Here is a 12,880-nt window from a genome sequence, read left to right as displayed (position 1 = left end):
CTTTGGAACCAAACCATATGAATTCAGTGGCTTAACTCTCAGCTTGCTTCCTATCTCAGTAGCCAGTTCCAGCTGCGTCTCCAACCAGCCATGTGCTTGCAAACGAGCAGCAACCACTCCTGTGCGCAGCAAGACACGTGAAGAGATGCCTAGTCCAAGCTCAAGCAGGCTGGAAGAGGAGGAGAAACCACTTCCCAACATAGAAACACACAAGTTCCCACGAGGGCTCATTGAGAACACACTGTCCAAATCCTCCAAACTGGAGTGAACACACTGGTGCATAATCAGCAGTAGTTGCACTGTCCAGTGCAGTGGCTGCATCCATCACAGAACCTAACCCAGGACCCAGACAGTGGTCTTCATGGTAGCACTTCACGTCAGCTGCCTTTTTAACTTTCTAATCTAGGCAGCTACTCATCTGAGTAGTTTCACCAGCAAAGCTCCTGGAATTGTAATGTTTGCTATTTATTTTAGTAGACCTCAAATGGTACTAAACTAAGCTTTCTACAGGAAAAAAAAATAATACTTTATTTGCAACTTGATAAGCATGCAACAAGAGCACATGCCAGGTACAAGAAAAAAATTAAAAAACCTACTTCCTGAGCAACTATTGGGAAAGAACTTGCTTAAGAACAGTAACATTTATTCTAAACTACTAACAGCATAATCCACTAGGGCAACAAAATGGTACTAAATGAGAATTCCTTTAAAAGTTTTGGGATGGCTGAAGGGATGTTCTAACATGTTCTAACATGCTAGGACCATAATGGTAAGCAGACCTGACACAGCAGAGTTTGCATCCACCTGGGCGAACGCTCTCCTTCCAGATGAGTGGTATCACCCCTGCTGCCAACTGGAAACAGTCCCTGGCCCATCCATGACTATACATCCCTTGAACATAATGCCTGGGAGATTGCACAAGGCAAAACCAAGCAAAGGGGTGTTGTAACAACTAAGGTGTGCAAGAGATGGTGGAGGCCCCATCCCTGAAAACGTTCAAGGTCAGGCTCGACAAGGCTCTGAACAACCTCATCTAGTTGAAAAGGTCCCTGCACACTGTAGCGGGGGCTGGATTAGATGACCTTTAAAAGTCCCTTCCAGCTCCACACATTCTATGATTCTATGGTCACAGGCTCATGTTCACACCTTTGTTTGCTTCATTCACTACCCTGGATGTGTCACAGAGCCCCCAAGGAGAAGGTTCCACCATCTGAGCAATGCCTGCTGGGGCAGTCCAAAAGTTAGCAGAGGAAAAGCAAACACTTAGAGGAAGACTGTTTCTACTCCTTTTCTACCAGAAACAAGCATAAATTTTTTCCTCTTCTTTCAGTTCTGTCATTTTGATGAGCAATCTCAGGCTGGTACTACCCTTCCACCTGAGAAATATGTAATATCAGTCATTCTGAACGGTGAAAGGTGGAGAGCAAAAAGGGATAACCACAGAAAATAACCCCACTACAGGAAAGAAATTTAGAAAGAATTTTTTGCTTCTTTGTTCCTTATTGGGTTTTCTTAATATTTCATTCCCTCAGTCCAATGAAATCACTTATCTGTAGGGCACAATTTAGGGAAAGAATTGATTCACACTTTTTAATGTACTCATCAAAACTGAGTCAGACAAAAATAACATCTAGAAATGTGACTATTCATTGTCATTGTCAAGGAAACTCATACAGAGAAGCATTGAAGGAAGTCAGTGAAGAAGTTAAAACAAACTTCAAGAAAGACCTTAAGGCATATTTGTCTAAAATCCTAATTGACAGAGGCCAGAAGGATATGCATTGAAACTTGTATGGCATAAACAGGCTTGTAAGGCAGGGAAATCAGCTTGAAATGGAGCTGGGCATAATGATAGACTGTGAGTATGGAAACTTCTTTAAAAAGCACATAAATGAGAGTTATAAAAGGTAGCACAATATAGCAATGACACTTAGTGAAAAATTAAAATTGCTACATAGACTTTCTGAACAGACATCAGGATTATTTAGCAAATTTTAGATGTCTGAGAAGCAAAAAGACTTGTAGGAAAAAAAGAGAACTAGAATTAGCTTTAATGCAAGCTATCCCTGCAGCGTTGTTATGGTTTCTCCTGCAGGCCAATGCCTCTAGCTATGATAGAGAAATCTAACTCTAAAATCTTCCCACAGTTTCTATGAATTCCTGCAGCCTGAGAGCATTAACAACATTAGGAATCCTGTGAAGATGCACCACCTATTGCTGCTGTCATTCTGCCACTATACTGGCCAAAGTATGTGACTGCTGGGAGATGCTGCTTGAAACAGAGACGACTGGTGTGGTTATATTTAAAATCAGATGTAATGGCACTAGCACAGTGTACAAAGATTCTCACCTTGCTATTTATACATAATAGTGTGTTTGTGATCAACTGAGATTAGAGCTATGCTAATTTTTTTTTAAGAAAATATTACAAGGTTTTGTAAAGTTGTATATAATATTCCAAACCAGAAAAGCATAAAAACTGTTAAAAGAAACCCCACAAATGTTCTTAGTGTTACAATGCTATGACAGGGTCTATGCTGAATCAGATGTAAATCTTGACCCAATTTATAGTTTTACTTTTGACATAACATGAAATTCACATTGCAAAATCTGTTACAATTATATTTGGCAAGATTATTCCTGAAAATTTGAGAAAAACTGGGACCAAAACCTTAAAAATGAGATTTGAGCACAGGGGTGCTCAGTTGACAATCTAATGGACTGAAAATATTTAAAATAACTACAGGGTCCCATGAAGAATAACAACTCTATGTCACTCATATTGTTAATCCAGTGTGGCTACACCACAGCCTTACACATTGCCTTAACCTGGTGTAAGTAGCTACACATACCAGCTGTCTGCTGGGGACAGACAGATGTACCTTTCACTTGTACCTAAAACAGAAGATGGCTTTGGAAGAATGGCAGGTTGGTGGATCCCCATTCACTTCTCATATAAGGTTTGAGCGTGTAAGGAATTTCTGTCTAGGAGCACTAAATGCTCTCTGAGTTTAGGCCCCTTGTCTTTCATGTAACCATAGTTCTGTATCAACATAACCTGGCTGAGTTTCACTAAGCAAAAAGAAAAAAATGAAAAAAAAATAAATTAAAAGGGGTTTACTTGTTAAAGTTTAGATGCTGTTTGTGACTGTTTCTGAAGGAGCAAGGAGACTTAAGTCTTGGCCAGCTGAGAAGCAATTTAATCTTTGCTTTGCTTTCACAACTTCACATGTGTGGGCTGGATTTTGAAATCCAGAGGTAATACTGACAGCACAACAAATGTGAACTGATCACAGAAAATTAATTCGTTAAGTACACAGGTCATTATTTGATTCTAAAATCTCATCGAAAAATGTCATCATTGTAGTTTAAATGGTCTTTCTGAAGTAAAAAAAAAGTCAATATGCAGGTGCTATGAGGAGATTAGTGGGAGCATTTATTTCTAAAAAGATTAATCTCAGGCCATTCATATCAGGTTCTGTGGGAAAAGGATGAGGCCATAACCCATCTTTTACTGCCTTCAATATTTGACATCTGTTTCCTGTGCAAATGCCAAAACCATTACCAGCATCATAAATGAACCCCAACATCAAAACCACCCTTTTTTGTGAATGAAATATGGGACTAAAACAGAAAGTCATCTGCTGTTCAACTTCTGGCTGCTTAGAAACATAGAAAGCAAGAATCCAACTGATTTCTAGATCGACTACTCTACACTGGAAGGAACTTCGTGCACAGACATCTTTCAGGGCTCCTTAGAGTTTCTCCAAAGGTTGCACAATCCTGCTGAATCTCATATATAAAAACAGAATCTTACTGAAAAAGAGACTTTTAAGGAGCAGCCACCAGCTGAATGCATGCTGTGCAATGGAGAGGTGATGTGCACAGCTGGAAAAAATGGGAAAAGAGTTTTTTGTGATGGTTTGTGACAAAGCGAGTAGTTGTAGCTGAACAACACCAAGATAAACAAACAGGTAGATTTCAAAGTATCCAAGAGGGAGACTTGAATTTGTGTCAAAATTTTGCACTGTTTTTCTAAAAGGAAGCTGTTTCCCATTTTCTGTTACATGATCTTTGACATAACAATATAAACTGTCATTTGGTTTTTGTCATGGCAGTGAAGTTGCATTGTTCTAGAAAGTCCCAGAGGGACAGAGAACAGGTAAAAACAGAGTAAAAAAGAGCCCAATTCTTGAAGCAGATGGAGTGGCCTAAATGCCTTTGTGTGCTCAGAGTTTGATTAGATATTATTGTCCTCTTCTACATACAAGAGTAATAGTAACATCAAGCCATAGAGAATCAGACTAACCTTAACTGTGGCCCCAGGAAAGAAAAGCCAGTTGCCAGTATCCACAGGATCAAGGTTATCTTCTAACACCACTTTTCTGTGAGCAGCATTTATGATCAGGATGTTGTCCAGTGCCCAACAGGCTTCATACACATCACCAGGGGGAACATAATCCTGTTTCCACTGAAAAAAGACGTTCTCCCCTTTAGCATCTTCAGGAAGGTACAAGATGTGGATAATTGTGCTGACATTGGAAGGAGCACTGAAAAACAATTATATGGAATTAGACCAAATTTAAGCCATAGCCAGGAACACTTTTCCCTCATTTAACACATTTACCAGGTGTGAGACAGTTATGCTGACATCCCTTGTATGTGGATAAATCTTGTAGGGAGATCAGAAAATACCTGCCCCGAGGCAGAGTCCCACTGTGCCAGGCAGCTCACATACAGCTCAAACAGACAGCCTTGCTTCAAAGAAAGTGCAAGCTAAGGCAGTAAATAACAGATCAATGCAGATGTTTGGGCAGCAGAAAGAAAGAGCAGGGCAACATTCATACCTGATGCTGATCACAGCTTGTAAGTAACTGGGCATTGCCAGGTATTTTGCAGGCTTGGCCAAAAGGAAATGCTAAAAAAGCATTTTACAAAAGTAAGCTTTCACTAAAAGAAACTCCCTGAGTTGTGGGGCCTTAGTCCCTCATAGATCCAGATAGAGGAGAATGGCTGGATGGAACAGCTGGGAATTTTCTCTGACAAATGTGTCCTTCCAGTCCGAAACCCCTGCTGTCAGGTTATTTCTGTGGATGGGGAGGGCCAGACTGCCTTTCATGTTCTGCTTCAAAAACAATACAGAAGAAACAACTCACATGTTCTCTCTCTTGCTGTTGAAAATGCAAAATGTGGGGAGGAAAGGCAGACCTGGAGTATTGCTACTAGGCAATGATCAGGGCCTTGAGCTCTGCTCCCCAGAGTTGTCCTCAGAGCTGTGAAAGGACTGAGGTTCACCCCGAGCTCTGGGTGAATGTCATTGCATTGCTACTGGCAATGAAAGATCTGAGTTCTGGGTGCAAGGGAGGGATGCTGAGAATTACTTTTTGGGGTTTTTTTAGGCAGCCAGCAAGTGGATTAGCTACATTCAAACCTCAGGTTGCAAGGAGGTACAAAGATGGGGTTTGCAAGATGTCAGTTACTCAATGTTGACTCTGCCTGTAGTGATGCTTTGGTGGGTTAACAGTTTGTCAGAGACAAATCAGAACCTTTAAGGAAAAAAAGGACCGACCACTTGCTTATACAGTAAAAATTAGAGGAACTTCTCTTTGTAAGGTAAAACATTAGCAAGAAGTATTGAAAAGTGACTGCATTTCACATATTCACACCCAGAACCTGCCCCCACAAGTATTCCTGCACTTGCTAAATATTATGTCTGTCACCTGTAACACTGCTCTGAGGTGCTGTCCTCGCTTCTCCCTGAGCCCACACACAGCACCTGCCTTCCCCTCCCTCCTGGGAGTCCAGAGCTGAAATCCCACCAAAGCAACACACATGGACACACCAACACACCACCTTCCCTTCACAGCTGCTATCCTGTCCCACCTCTCCTCACTTATTCCACCACTCCCTGGAGCTGCATATAGTTCAGTGAAAGCCTCCAAAGCACATTCAAATAAACACTGTAATTCCTACAGACCACAGGATAAATGAGCATCCTTTCATAATTCATCCTCTCCACTTTGCACCACATTGCTCTCGTGACCTATTTTCTACTGCTGGCTCCAGCAGTCCAAGCAAGACAGATCAAAATATATACATACTGATTTAAACAAATTCAGGTTTCACAGACTTGTATTTGCACCTTCACAACTCTTGAGTTTCCTGGCTTGCAGAGCTCTGAGGATAACTGAACTGATGTTATAGACTAGGTGCATAATTCTGCACCAATGTGAGAAAAATAACAGGTATTGGGTGGTTACTCTGAGGCAACTCCAGGGGCTGTAGTAAAGTTACTCTTGCTTATATTTTTCTGAGATAAGCATTTGTTTTACTAAAACTGTTCATCATTTGTGCCTTTGTCAATGAAATCATAATCCCTCTTCCTGTGGGACTGGGAGGATGAGATACTGAAATCCACAGCTTTGCAGCGAGTTTTTTGCTTACTCACCAGAAATTAAGTAGCCTTTTGCTCTGCAAATTGTCTTGATGGACTGAAAACAGGATCAAGCAAATCACCTCTGTGGCATAGACACTAAAGTAATGCAGGAAGGTGGACTGAGATGCTATGAGGATATGACATACAAAAGGCATTTTTTCTTCCCCAGTTGTATAACTATGTATATGTTTGTGCCAATGCACAAAATAACTTTCCTAATATTATTTAAGAAAATGTTGGTTCTGCTCTCTTAGAAAAATCCATCTCCAGTAGTGACTCTCTCTTTAAAGGTGTGCATATTGCAATAAAAGATTTTTAAATCACCATTCATAATCCTTTGCACTTCCATGTAAACCAGATTGTTTAAAAGTAAGACATAATTCACCATAATCTTGTTGCTAGAAGAGTGTTAGGAGCCAGGTTTTCATACCAAGCTATAAACTATTTTTATGGAATGTTTTATCTTAGCAAAGTAGAAACTTTAAACACTATCAGTTTTGGCTCTTACTGACATTAAAACTGGTGCTAAATGCAAAAGTCATCAAAGTTTTAGTTTTTCAGGCACCTGAACCTGCTGGTTATTGGAGTTGCATTTTAACTCTGAAGTCATTCTCTTCCTTGCCTCCCACATAAGTGATGGATGAAATTGTGATTTACCAAACCCAGTGGCAGTTCTGCAAGTAGCTTTAGTGACCATAATTTCACCCCTCATCTTTTAAAGTGTACAAACAAGCAAGAACTGAAAAGTTAACAATTAAAACAAGTTTTTAAGGGGCCAAGTTTAAATACCACCTGCTCAGCCGGAAAGCATGAAAATGATTAAAAAGCTGTAACAAACCTAATTTTCTCCAGCTGAGTCCAATCTGCAGAACTGTTCTTACTGTAGGACACGGTGATGCTCGGATCTGAGTAACTAAAGCGACATGAACCAGATCCTGGGAAAAGCAATAAAATGAGAAGTGTTACGACACAATGAAGCGATAAATGACCCTCCAATAACCACAGTTGCTGACTGGGCCTTTGTCACATCATCACTTCTCCCCATTTTAAAGCGCTTTGATTGATGATGAAATTTCCTGTGATCTGTTGCTGAAGGTAAACACAAAATAATGCATGCTTTATGAGTCAGAAATAAAGTAGAAATGATAAATCACAGCAGTGCCATGTAATCTCTGCAAATTTCCCAGGGGAAGCCAAGTAAATTACTCTAACGCCCCCCACTGCAGGAAAAACCCCACACCATCTAATGTTTAAACAAAATCTTTTAAAGAATAATCCACAGAGCAGGAAAAACAGTAAAAGGCTGTTTTTTCAAGTTACTATGTAGAAAGAAAATAATTCCAGAACTAAAAATGCAGTAAGTGACAGGAAAATGTGTACAGAACTACTTGAGCCAAGAGCAAACATGCTTTAGGAATTTAAAAGAATAAAGGCATTACAAAATTAGTTATTTTAAGGATGCCTGAAGAGAATTAAATGAAGAAATCATCCAGTATACACAGTACAGCCTATAATTAATAATAAACATTTGATGCTGATCTGGGAATCTCAGAATGCTTTACAAAAATGAACTAATTAAGCCTTACGGCACCTCTGCAAGATATGGTAATATATTTATTTTTGATTTATAACAGAGTGCCTTCTGGGTGTTGTCACAAAAGATGATGTTAACAATTAATAAAGGGGACAGTCAAAATAACAAAAACTGGGATTGAAAAATTCAGCCTAGAAAACATGATAAACAACCTGAGTGGTAATTAAATACACTAAAAATACTGTTTTTCCTCAGACATCTGACAACTCAGCCACCTCAGAAAATTCAACACCCAGTGAAACAGAGAAACCCTAATCTGTGCTCCAACTATCAAAATTTCTACTTCATACGCATGTTAAAATGTGATATTCAAAGAGATCAGCTACCTTCCATATTTGAGAGAGGGAATTCTCAATTAAATAGCAGCTCTGATGCCAGCAGGATGCTACTGAGTACCACAGCTCTGCTCACAGCAGAGATATGTATTGTGAGTGCTATGAGTAGTATGTTATGTTTATGTGTGCTTCATATACGTTCCTTCACACTGAAACTTGTGCATATACATTCATAAGTATCTATAAAAATGTATATATACACCTAGAAAGATACAGACCTAGATGAGGAATCTGCTGGCCATTAAATACTATCATTTTCCAACTCGCAGTACCCGTTTTGCTACTGAAATAAACGGCCTGATTAAAAAGGTGTTAACCACTTGGACAAGAGAATTTCAGTGGGAACACATTATTAAGTGCAGTGCTCACAGCCCCAGCTTCCCTGAGGCAGTTCACATTTGCAGCTCCCAGCTCTTCAGAATTGCTTCTCTACCCTGAGATACACAACATGTGCCATTGAAGAGAGAAAAACACCCCAAAATATGGGATGAAATCCCATCTCTGTATTTTTGTGTGACACGTGCACTAGTGTCCTGGAAATGATCCACAAAGTTGCTTTCTTCTGTCTTTTGCTGATGTTAAATTGTACATAGAGGAGCTGATACTTCTGAGCTGCTCCAGCTGCGTGTGGTACGTTCAGCTGGTCTGACACGTATTCTTGCTGTAACAAGGCACAGAATAATTAATATTGCAAAGGCAGCAGGACTTTGAATTACCAACCATGTACCCAAAATGACTACAAAGCAACTGTCTGGTTACATTTTACTGACAAGGCCTTTTATTTCTATCATATTACAACCCAGTGTTGTCAGGAAAAGCCTTTACATTTCATGTCTGCCCATCTGCTGAGATGGTCTGCTTCCCTGAGTGGCATGTGCTGTCAGCATCTACTCCTCTAGCATTTAGGAGTTCCAACCTCTAATCACACTCGTTCTTTTTATTTCTGGGGAATCCAGTTCAAAAATCTATGAATTTCAGCCAGTTTGAGCACTTCAGTTGGCCAGAGGCTGTGAGGCAAACCAGCAACATACTGAATCTTCTGTTAGACAGAAATGAAAGGAAATAACCAGTAAAAATGACCAGCCATATAGGCTTTATAACATGTGCTGTTTCTGTTATTGTTGCAATCAACTTTTGGTTCAGGGCTCTTAAAGCCAAGCTCAAACACACTGCTAAAAAGGGGTAGAAGGAGATATTTGCTGCCCACACTGTAAATACGATAGGAAAAGAGTGTTCCCTGTCAGTACAATCAGTATGAAAAATGTTGTTTGTTAAATCTGAACACCCTCAAACTATGCAATGAAGATCAAAGATACCACTTAAAAGAAACGTGGCCACTGAAAAAGGGCTTTGCAAGGCGGATGTGGTATTTTGCCTGTGTTTTTGGAAAGGGAGCAATGGAGACAGAATGAAAAGTGCTGGATTTTCTTATTATTTTAAGAAACAGACAGGTTGTATTAAGATTAAAAATAGTTTGGGGAAGTTATCAATGTAAGTAGCAGTTACTGTCTGTGAGGACAACTGTCTATCATAAGATAGACAGTGCTATCATAAGATAGCAAGATTATTTATCATTTAAGGATCAAATTCTGTAACACCTGAACCAATAAGAAAAACAAGAGTGAAATGAATCCATTTGAAAAAATGATAAGGTTCAGGCCTTATTCTTTGCCATTTGAACACTTTTTGTTGTTGTTGTTTTTGTTGTGTTTTGTTTTGTGTTTTTTTTTTTTTTTATATAAAAGAAGCACATGGATCTGCTGCTTGCATCTTTTACAAAACCATTATTTGTCCTATCTTACACTGAGAGTTTCTTACCAAGAAAAGGGAGACAGATGAACATACAACTGCACTCCAGGACAGGGGTTACTGGGGTGATATTGAAAGCCACTGTCTTTCAGTATAATTTTCAATATTACTTTCCATATTACTATTACTTAATGCTATTACTATTACTCTGTGTTACTGTTATTCCAGTAACCCCAAACCAGGTTTATTTAAATTCTTTTGTAGAATTCTGCAGTAGGCTGTTTGTCTCTGCCTTGACCAACAAAGCTCTACTCGAATTTTGCATAGAAACAGACAACAAAAATTTGAGTAGAAACATAGCAGAAACTGAGTGCTATCTCAGTGGGGGCAGGGAGGTGTCCTTCCCACTGCTTCCAGAGGTGGGAACAAACAGATTGTCAGCTCCAAGCGGAGCAGCAGGGGCAGGATGTCATGCTGTAAATCTTTGTCCTCCAAATAAAAAGTTGCACGAGATGACATAAAACCTTTTTGAATGAGACTCGAATAAGCTTGTTTTAAATCAAGAATGCCCAGCTTCTGAATTAGCCATGAAAACAGGTAAAAAATGGCTATGACACAATAACTACCATAACGAAGTCTACATTAGTAAGTTACTGCTTTAGAGAAAAATGCTGTTTTTTTCTTAAGCCAAGTAAGTCTCAACTAACCTGATGCTTTGGTGAAGTTATTGCAGCTAAGTCTGACTAAGAGTTAGAATTTTGCTTTCAATATAACTCTTTGAAGTGTGGGGGGACCAAACCACGCCCCAGCCAAGAGGAGATGATTTTTTTTCTTTACACATGTATAGGAAAGCTTGTTTTGTGGTTTCAAGAGCAAAGTATTTTTCTCATTTCGATATTTTTCTCCTTTTGAGAGGCTTCTAGCTGAAGTTCACTGACTTGTAAAACTTTTGGAAAAAAGCTGAAGTGGTGACAACCTTCATGGATTTAATTTTAAATGATACATTTGAGTTTAGACAGTTATTTTGTCTATTGTCAATACCAAAGAGCAGCTTCTATTATAAAACACAGCTATTTTCATATACTGAATATTCTGAAACACTAATTTGTCTGGCTTGCACTTTACGTGCTGGGATTTTGCCCCAAGGCAAATTTCAATAAAATAAAATTTGCTCAAAGTTGAATCCAGACACTGATGCTAATAGGGGAAGGTTTTGAGTGGCAGAGCATGAGAATGCTAAACAGCTCCTGACTGCTGCTTTTTAAATTCTAATGGGAAAGAATAGACAAAGGAAACAAAAGTATGTCTCTCATTGCTTTGCTGCTTGTAGGATTTGCTGGCATTTGCTAGGATTGCTAACCCATAACCAGCATCTGACTAGCACTGACCACCTGCAACACATCCAGCTGAGATGGTCACGACTTTTTTGCCTTTTCATTTTATTTTTTTTTGTAAGTCTTGTTATGCTGATTTTGGTTTCCTTCAGTGCCATCCAAAGTACTAGTGAATATTTCACACACCTTATTTTTTAAAGTATCATGTAGGGTAGAAGAACGAAGAGCATAGTATTTCAGGAGATGTGTTATGAAGGCACTTCATATCAGAGATCTGAACCCAGGTATTCAGTTATTTGTACCCAGGCTGACAACGGCAGCCAAAATTAATTCTTTGCCTCCAACTGTGTCAGACTTACAGAAATCCGAGTCATATGGTTTTTGGTCTCTAAGATTTCTTAACAACACTGATTAGAAGCTGGTGTTTTGCTGAGATAAAACTGGGTGCCATCTGCAAGGGAAGCAATATTTTGCTCCTTATAGACTGTGACGTCCTCTGCCTCTTGACAACCTCTTGATAGTTCCTGCAAGTGCTTCCAAGGATAAGCAGATGAGGTATCTAATGCTGGCTTTAAGGAGAATGAATCTCATGTGGAACTGTGCAAGAAAAAGTCACAGAAAATAATGCAGAAGGGTTTCAATGGTTTTCCTGACTGCAGCCTGAAAAACAAAAGGGAGCTGAAAAGAATTGTATTTATCTAATTCTGGAAGATTGCTTTTATTCATTTTGCTAATGTGATGAATAATGATTAGTGTTTGCTAAGGATTATGATTTGCTGATATCAATTAAATAAATCCAAACTGGATAGTATAAATTACTAGCGGTCAAATTCGGCTGGCTTGCTAATAGTTTTTTCCAAATTAATGAACCACACAGTCTGGTATAATCAATGCTCTACAGATGCAATTTTTTTCTTTTTTAAGGTGTATATTTATGGTGGCTTCTCACCAAGAGCCAGATTATTTTAATTATGTTCAAAAATAGATTAATTTGTGCTTGCTTGATTTACCAGAAGCACTGGTACAAAAATGTAGAACTTGTCATCCCATTCTGAAATTTCCTCAAGACAGGTTCACAAGAGCATCTCAATTTTTCCTTGAAGCCACAGATTTGAATCTAGTTATGAGCATGATTTTTAATTATTAGATTTTTTTAGATCTTTAGGCTATTTTTTAAAAAGTCTGCCTGTTTCTAGAACAAGTTCAGAGTACAAATAAATATTTTAAGTGTAAAAAAATCTTCAAATTAAAAACGGTAAGAACTGTATGGTATTTTGTAATTTAATCCAACTTATTAATGGAAATAATAAAGTAATTTTGCTGCTGGTTATTTTTGTTCTCCCTTCAGAGAAGAGGGTTTTGACTATCCATGCCCCTGTGTGTCCTGATAAACAATCTGTAATAAATACCTGACACTAGAAAACAAAAATGT

The 12,880-nt window shown here is 38.9% G+C and overlaps 1 protein-coding gene across 1 annotated transcript in view; it reads right to left on the bottom strand.

The window, feature by feature from the left end:
• The window catches only part of RELN (reelin), a 288,920-nt gene that overhangs the window by 127,257 nt on the left and 148,783 nt on the right, over positions 1 to 12,880 (bottom strand). Inside the window, exons 9-10 of the mRNA XM_051610928.1 lie at positions 7,275 to 7,371; positions 4,310 to 4,550 (exon numbers count right to left, since the gene is read on the bottom strand). Of these exons, the coding sequence (XP_051466888.1) occupies positions 4,310 to 4,550; positions 7,275 to 7,371 (338 nt within the window). The remainder of the gene's footprint in view (positions 1 to 4,309; positions 4,551 to 7,274; positions 7,372 to 12,880) is intronic.

Source organism: Apus apus, chromosome 1 (assembly GCF_020740795.1).
Source record: "Apus apus isolate bApuApu2 chromosome 1, bApuApu2.pri.cur, whole genome shotgun sequence".
In the NCBI taxonomy this organism is placed as follows: Eukaryota; Metazoa; Chordata; class Aves; order Apodiformes; family Apodidae; genus Apus; species Apus apus.
Note: the sequence above shows the minus strand (reverse complement) of the source record. Positions and strands in the feature narration are given on the sequence as shown.